At 50.8% G+C, this 8,457-nt stretch overlaps 1 protein-coding gene across 1 annotated transcript in view; it reads right to left on the reverse strand.

The window, feature by feature from the left end:
* The window catches only part of LOC106813719, a 19,958-nt gene extending 16,003 nt beyond the window's left edge, over nt 1-3,955 (reverse strand). The window contains exons 1-2 of the mRNA XM_014817929.1: nt 3,617-3,955; nt 735-895 (exon numbers count right to left, since the gene is read on the reverse strand). Coding sequence (XP_014673415.1) covers nt 735-895; nt 3,617-3,650 — 195 coding nt within the window. The 5' untranslated portion in view covers nt 3,651-3,955. The remainder of the gene's footprint in view (nt 1-734; nt 896-3,616) is intronic.
* Nucleotides 3,956-8,457: the final 4,502 nt, after the last annotated feature.

Raw genomic sequence — 8,457 nt, forward strand, 5'->3', positions numbered from 1 at the left:
GAGAGAGAGAGAGAGAGAGAGAGAGAGAGAGAGAGAGAGAGAGAGAGAGGGAGAGAGAGGGAGAAAGAAAGAGAGAGGGAGAGAGAGAGAGAGAGAGATAGAGAGAATCTAGGACATATCTCCTGGCCAGTAAGCGGATGTTGGAGAGGGAGTGAGTTATAGGACACGTTAATACATAGCGCTACATAGACGTGCAGATATATTCCCCCGGGGGCACACACTCACACACGCACACACGCACACGAACGAACGACGACACACGGTGCATATAGAGACCAAACGCGGATGTGGGCGTGTAGGTATGCTAGCGACGTGCGTGTGTCGTAGCCAGGTGTCGTGCAAGCGTACAGGTTACGACGTAAACAGGTAGGTTAAATTGATGATTAATTACAGGTAGCAGATACAGTCCCGTACAGGTGTGGTTATGACGTATTCAGGCACGTCCGTTAATTAGTGAAAGTTATGTTACAGGAGTACAGGTATGGTAACCAGGTAAGTAGGTAGGTAGGCAGGTAGGCAGAGAGTTCAGCATACAGGTAGATAGGTAGGTATAAGCAGAGCGGTAGGTATAGGCAAGTAGGTAGGTAGACAAGCAGATGGGCAGGCAGGTAGGTAGACAGGCAGGCAGAGAGGCAGGCGCGTAGGTAGATTGGTAGATAGAGAGGTAGGCATGTAGGTAGATATAGAGGCAAGTATAGTTATAGGTAAGACTAAGAGGTTGTTGGGTCACTCACCACTTTGACGTAGGCGGTCGCCATCTTGCCCATGATCTTATCGAGCTTGTGTCGCATGCCGGTGCCGTCGAGCCGTGTCGTCGGTGCGGGCATGGCGTCGGCGACGGTCGGCAGGAGGAGCAGCAAGCCGACGACGAAGACGACGACGAGCCCGTAGCATGCTGTAAGAACGTACGCAACGCTTGAGTTCTCTGCTGCTGCAGCTGCTGTGGCCATCGGTGGCATATAGAAGGAGACACATAGCACAGCAGGGAGCTACTGATGCTGCTGCTGCTGCGGTTGGTAGTAGCGCTGGGGTGGCCGTGGTTCTCTGCCAACTCGACCCTGTCGAATGCGGCCGTAGGCAGCTGGGGCGCGGAGATGTTGTACACTTGGGGGGGGAGGGGCAAGCGGCGGCGGCCTGCGTGCGTGCATGCATGCAGACACGCTCGCGGCAAAGCCTAGCTCCAAGAAACGGTATTGCTAGGGTTAGAATACCCCTACACTTGTATAGACAATCCGTCGCACAGCCTGGTCGGGCTAGGCAAGGCCCTGCTGCTGCTGCTGCTGCTGCTGGTGGCTGTAGTACTGCTGCTGTTGCTGCTGCTGCTGCTGCTGCTGCTGGTGGCTGTAGTACTGCTGCTGTTGCTGCTGCTGCTGCTATTTCAGCGCCACGCCTTCGCCCGGCGTGCACCACCTTTCTAGATCATTCGTGTATCTGCCCGAAAGTGAGAGAGATGGAGAGAGAGAGAGAGAGAGAGAGAGAGAGAGAGAGAGAGAGAGAGAGAGAGAGAGAGAGAGAGAGAGAGAGAGAGAGAGAGAGAGAGAGAGAGAGAGAGAGAGAGAGAGAGAGGGATAGGAGAAAGGCAGGGGGGAGAGGCGAGTGATAGATTTATTCGAAGCTGCCACGCAGGGCATACTGACGTCACTGCCGCACTCGCGAGCCAGTCCAAACGACGCGCGCTCGGTATGCACTCATCCTTCTCCATTACTCGCTATTTTCTAGTGCCATGCTCGTACTCCAGCCGAGGCACCGCCATCCAGGCGCTAGGCGCCGATCACACACACACACACCACACACACACACGCCACAGGCCACACACACACACTTCACACACAACACACACCGCCACACCGACCCGCCACGCCGCCCACCGCGCACGCACACGCACACGCGCGCGCGCAACGCACCGGCGCCGATACGGCACCGGACGCACGACGCAGACGCACACAACACACACCCCGGACACGCCGGCGGGCCGGGCGGACCCACACGACACACACACACACACACTAGCCTCTCATGGCATTAACATATTCAGACGCAACAGCGTGCGCGCAAAGGTCAGCTAGTGGTGTGGATCTAGGGCCTCAGGGATCTAACATCCGCCTTCTGTCTGTCTGGCACTGCCTGTCCCCTTCTGTCTCCTCCTCCCTCCCTCTGATCTCTCCTCATCCTCTCCTCTCTCTCTCGCTCCTCTCTCTCTCGTCTCTCTCTCCTCTCTCTCTCCTCTCTCTCAGCGTGCGCGCGCGCGTGTGTGCCGTAACTGTGCTGTCTGCTCTGTTGTCCGTCTTTCATTTGTCTGTATTAGTGCGTTCCAAAATCACAAACACAAACAGATTACTGTGGCCCTGCACGAAAGAAACCTAGTTGACTTAATTAAGCGGGATCATATTTCTTCCCGATCGTGAAAATGGGAGCATTAATTTCCAATAACAAGGTGGTGCTGCTGCTGCTGCTAGCTGCTGCTGCTGCTGCTGCTGCTGGCTGCTACTACTACTGCTGCGGCTGCTGTGCTACTGCTGCTTGCTGGCTGGCTGCTGCTGCTACTGCTGGCTCCTTCTGCTGGCTGCTGCTGATCCGCTGACTGCTGCTGCTGCTAGCTACTACTGCTCTACGCTTGGCTGCTTGCTGCTGGCACGGCTGCTACTATTATACTACTATGGCTGCTGCTGCTGGCTTGCTCTAGCTGCTGCTGGCTGCTGCTACTACTATCTACTACTACTACTACTACTACTATCTACTACTAGCTACTACTACTACTAGAGCGACCTGACTACTACTACTAACTGCTGCTGTGCGGAGGCCTGGAAGGTGGGCTGCATGTGCGCTGCAGAGCGCGGCAGCAGACAGCCTTGTAAATGAGAGAGTTAATAGCCTGCAGCCGAGAAGGCGCGCGCCGGTGTGTGCGTGATGCGTATGTGCGTGCTGTGTGTGTCGCGTGTGCGTGCGTGCGTAGTGTGCGGAGTTGTGCGCTGCGGCGTGTGCAGTGCGCGGGGGGGGGGCGTGGGGGGCTAATTACTCTCTTCATCAGCGCGGATAGGTCATTCGATCGCCAATGCCATCAATCAATCACACGTGCCCGTTAGTATGGGTCAATACCTACGTGCAATGTGGTGTGCAATTCATGCATGCAATGGCATGACGTAGTTCTATAATTCTAAATTTCTATAATATCGGTAGGGGAAAACGATAGTAACAGTAAAATAAACTGCATGCACAGAACCGGTAAATAATATCGGTAGCCGAAAAACGATAGTAACAGTAAAATAAACTGCATGCACAGAATCGGTAAATAATATCGGTAGGGGAAAACGATAGTAACAGTAAAATAAACTGCATGCACAGAATCGGTAAATAATATCGGTAGAATACAGACACAAATAAACCTTTAAAAAATTACGATACATGTAATGTAATCGCCATTCATTGCATAGATCAGGTGTAGGCAATGAAAATATTTGTTATCGGCTGATTCTCCGTGCAAACGCAGACGACTCGCCGCAGTGACATCTCGCGGGAGAAAACAATGAATTCGATAACTCCCCGCGCGTACGGCACACGCCGAGCGATGTAGCGACGTTCCATTGTTAATATTATACGATATTTCTCGTCTGCTTACCTCGCAGAGTTGTGAATAGCATCGGTGACGTCATGATCTCTCTGTTCTAGCTAGCCGCGTGTAATACTGTGTTGACGATGACTGTGTCGTGTAGAAGTCGTTGTCGGAATCTCTCCCATGCACGTTCGAGGCGCCTCATTTTATACATGTGAGCTCGCATCTTTTACTTTCCCTCACCAGGCTTGCTTGCTGCTCTCTCTCATGCACGACTGGTCAGCCCGGGTGCCCGACCTCCGCTGATGTCTCACTGTGTGCTGTGACGTCACCTGTTCATACGTCACAACGCCGCACAGTGCTCAGACGCGTCCGCGTTCTATTCTTCGCGCCACGTATGATACGTTACAAATATACCGGGTGCATACGTACATACGTATACATACATACATACATAATACACGTATGCATTGGTTTCCGCTCTCTGTGTGTGTGCGGTTTTACACGCTGGATAGCGGCGTAGATGTGACGTCACGTAGCCGGACACTCGTCGACGTCACGCGGCTATATTTAGCTCCGTCGGCTGCGGTCGGCGCATGCGCGGGAGGTGCAGCGATCCTATACATAACCCGGAATGATCAATCGAGATTTCACCTAGACTGTCCCCGCCGTCTCTTCCGCGGCATAGGGACGTGCTCCGGCTCGCCCCACTACCTCCTTCTGAATCAAGACGCAGGGACGTCTATGTATTGCCGTACAGCCATAAGGCATGCGCACCGGAAGTGTGCCCTCGGGGTCACGGCCCCGCAGGCGGCGCGTCGATCGTGAGCGGCCGCCGGATTCTTGGAAAGACGTCGTTAAGCCGCGCCATTCTGCTACCCCCCCCCTCCTCCCCGTGCAGTGGGCACACACAGGTAGCTCCAAAAAATCTCTCATTGATGTCTCTCTCTCTCTCTCTCTCTCTCTCTCTCTCTCTCTCTCTCTTTCGTGCGCGTGCATACACACACACTCGCACACACGCACGTGCGCACGTACGTATACGCACGCACGCACGCACGCACACTGAACCCATATTACACTGAACGCAAACTGAATTTCAGACTCGGTTTATGATTTTTCCTCAATATGGCCCGAGGGACTGGGTCAGGGTGTACGTCTACCGACTATTTTACATATCAACTACACACAGATAGGCTGAACGCGTATGCCATACATAGAGCGAAATCTGCAGGGTCGGATCTAGGTTTTAACTAAGGGGGGGGGGTTTACCTGACGTGATTGACCTACACACCCCAGCGTGCCGAAGTCACGCCTTGCTAGGGGGGTCCGGGGCAGCCAAGGGGGGGGGGTTTACACCCCTCTCCCCCCCGTAGATCCGCCACTGATCTGTAGCCGCTTCGCTGTATCGCCACAGGCACATTATAGAAAATAAAATACTATGCGGTACTAATAGTAAACACATGCAGGTACAGGAATGCGCTCGTAATGTGTTCTAAGAATTTTAACATACCACTTAATATTGCATATACCGCGTTCATGGTTGGCTCCGACGCCAAGATGGATGAGTAAATTCTTGGTCGGGCCGGCTTTGAGGTCGGAACGATTTCACACGTACGCAAAGGAATACTGTTCCTGTCAAATATCACAATTCCAAATTCAAATTAAAATTTTATTCGCACAGATTATTCTCAACAGTTACTTTGGCAGTATGTCGCGAGATGCAATTCGTGTACGATTCAAGAGTGATTTTACTTCCGGTTGTCGAGTTCAATTATCCAATCTTGGAAAACACGGTTGGCATCCTGATCAAAGTTTATTGAATTTATACTGTTTTGGGACTTTATTTGTTTCGAAGTACAACGTCATCGACACTTCGCCGGCATCTGGCCGCGTCAACCGATTTTTTAGCTGAGTGCTCAATTTGCTCGGGCTGGTCCGACATCCGTTTTCGATGCGGACCAAATGGCTCTGCCAAAATTGGCACAGCCCGAAACGGTCCGTGTTGAACGCTCGGCTCTGGGAGGCCATAATTGGCTGGGCGGGGGCGGCCCAATTAGGCTGGGCTAAAAACGTCCGGTGTGGAACGCGCCTATAATCTTCAACTTTTCCAGTTCCGTTTCTTTGCACCGCCACCATCAGCTTTGACAGCGTGTCTTTCTTACGCGCGTCTGCACGATGACGTATACTGGCGACGCGACGACGCACCTCTGCTATTTTTAGAAGCCGGCGCAAAAGAACATCGGATAAAAAAAATCGACAGGAAATCCCGTTATAGTGAAACTTCGCGATGGTTTGACGTAACAATAGTGTGACGTCACGATTGCACATTGTAAAGCCCCGTTACGTTGTCTGAGTCATTGCACGCGAGGGGGCGGGACGGACGCAGGGAGAGGGGGGTCCGAGAACAATAAAGATGTAACCACACGTGTTGTTGGTGTATTACTTTGACGGATGCGTCTAGGAGCGACTGTGGGAGGCCTCATCCATACGCACGCACACACACACACACGCATGCACGCACGTGCGGACGTGGGGACGATGCCGTAACATGATGCAACATGCCCTCCAATCCCTCGCTCGCCGGATCAGCGTGTGTTCCGTGGCACACACACACACACACACACACACACACACACACACATTACACCCTACACACACACACACTACACACACACACCAATACACATCAGACACACACCACACACACCACACAACACACCACAACACACACACACACAACACACACAACACACACCTACACACACACACACACACACACACACACACACACACACACACAAACACCACACACACACTACCACACACACCACACCTGACAGCACACACGACACCACACGACACACACCACACACACACAACACAGCAACACGCGCACCACACCACACACCACACCGAACACGCGCCACACACACACCACACCACCTACAACACACACACACACACACAACACACAACATACACACACACAAACTACACACACACACGCACACACACACACCCACAACACAACACACGCACGCACGCACGCACGCACGCACGCACACACACACACACACACACACACACACACACACAGCCCCCGCAATATTATGACGTGCATATAAAAACCACAGGAGTGTTGCGTTTGCTGCGTGTAGTTTCCCAGCCACACCGCTCTACTCGTCTGTATTTACATATAGCGGATACACGTGTGTGTATATGCGCGCGAGCGCGTGCGCGTGTGTGTGTGTTCACTGTCGTTAGATGTCGTTGGGGATTAGCTGGGGTTTTCCCGCATGAATGTATCTAGGCGTTTTCGCGTCAGCCACCTCACATCCGGTCGTGCTTCCGGCGCCAATATTGCACGCGTTTGCGTCAGAAGTTGAAATATCCAGTCGAAATATCCAATTTAAACACATAGAGTTGAAATGTCCAGAGATGAAATATCTAGATTTGAAACATCCAGAGTTAAAACATCCAGAGTTGAAATATCTACGACCAGAGCACGTGATATGTATAAGGGAGGCCAATTAAGGGCTATAGTTGTCTGATATGATTATATGAACCATCTAGTATGTATGAACTCTCAAAGAAGGTAATTTTGGACACAGTGTGTCCGTAAGTTGCGCATGCTAATCTATGCCTTATTCGTGACAGAGGAGTCGAAGTTATACTGCATGGGGTTGGAGTACGCATGCATCACGCTACTAAATTACATGAAATAAGAAAGACAAGTCTTCTAGTGTTTCAACAGAACGGTGCCAACATGCTGCTCAGTACACGGCCAAGCTGTACATTCCAACATTATATAACCGCTGTGAAATCGTGTTTCGCTGATGATAGATCAATATTAGAATATCTATTCTATATCTATGGTTATACCGATAACATTGAATTAATTATTACAACGTATGTACAAAAACACGTAAAGTTTGGTAATAGAATGTTTAGAACCGGCAGTTTTTTCTCGGGGACGGTCGGGTGACCCTAAACAGATAGATAGTATATTTTTTTCACTTTAGCATAATGGGCGGTGACAAGGATAAAGTTCCCTACAGGTGGCAGCGTGCGTTTCCTATGAAACTTCCGGCAAATATTCGCCATTTTGTGTAGTCACGAGGAGTCTTGTGGCTGGATGCACGGTCGACTGAATTTAACTGAATACGGTCGCGTTAAAGAACAATTTAAAAGTATGTACGAAACAGCTAAGGTCTCGTATGTAAACCTCTTGCATGTTGCGTTATTAATGCATGTGATCGTTGCATAATTGTGTGCGTTACATTGCAACGTGAACTGCTCCGGTTTCGGTAGGCCTTGCGCCGTTTGAAATATGTTTACCTCGTTTCTAGTTATATTTCGTTATTCATAAAACCTTGTCATTGTAAAATACTCTGCTCTCTTTACAGCCACTGGGTCAAACTTATTTTTGATGCTAGCGATGCAAACAAGATACACTTAGGATGTTTTTGATGTTCTACTTGAACGAACAGGGAGACCGCGTGTATACTTTGAAGGTAAATAGGGCTGAGAGGGCCTATGTCCCCCGGGGTACTGCCGGAACGTACCCTGGTACTATCTAAAATGCCGGACCGTACCTCGCCTACTCCACTAACGAGTCTAGGGAGTCGCCTACGCCTACTCCCTACCACTAACCCTAACCCTAACTCTAATCATATCAAATAAATAGTGACCAGGGTACGTTCCGGTATACCGGACCGTACCCAGGTTACGTTCCGGCAGTACCCTGGGGTACATAGACCCTATAAGCGTAACTAGGCCCCTAGTAGTAGTAGTGGCGACTAAATACTAATACTACTAGTAATAGTAATGCGTAGTACTGATACTATTAGCAGGGGTTTCCCTAGAATTTTAAAGTTTATGTCAGGGTTCTGCCTAGCTCTAGTACT

The sequence above is a fragment of the Priapulus caudatus genome, unplaced genomic scaffold (assembly GCF_000485595.1).
Source record: "Priapulus caudatus unplaced genomic scaffold, Priapulus_caudatus-5.0.1 Scaffold813, whole genome shotgun sequence".
Classification (NCBI taxonomy): Eukaryota; Metazoa; Priapulida; class Priapulimorpha; order Priapulimorphida; family Priapulidae; genus Priapulus; species Priapulus caudatus.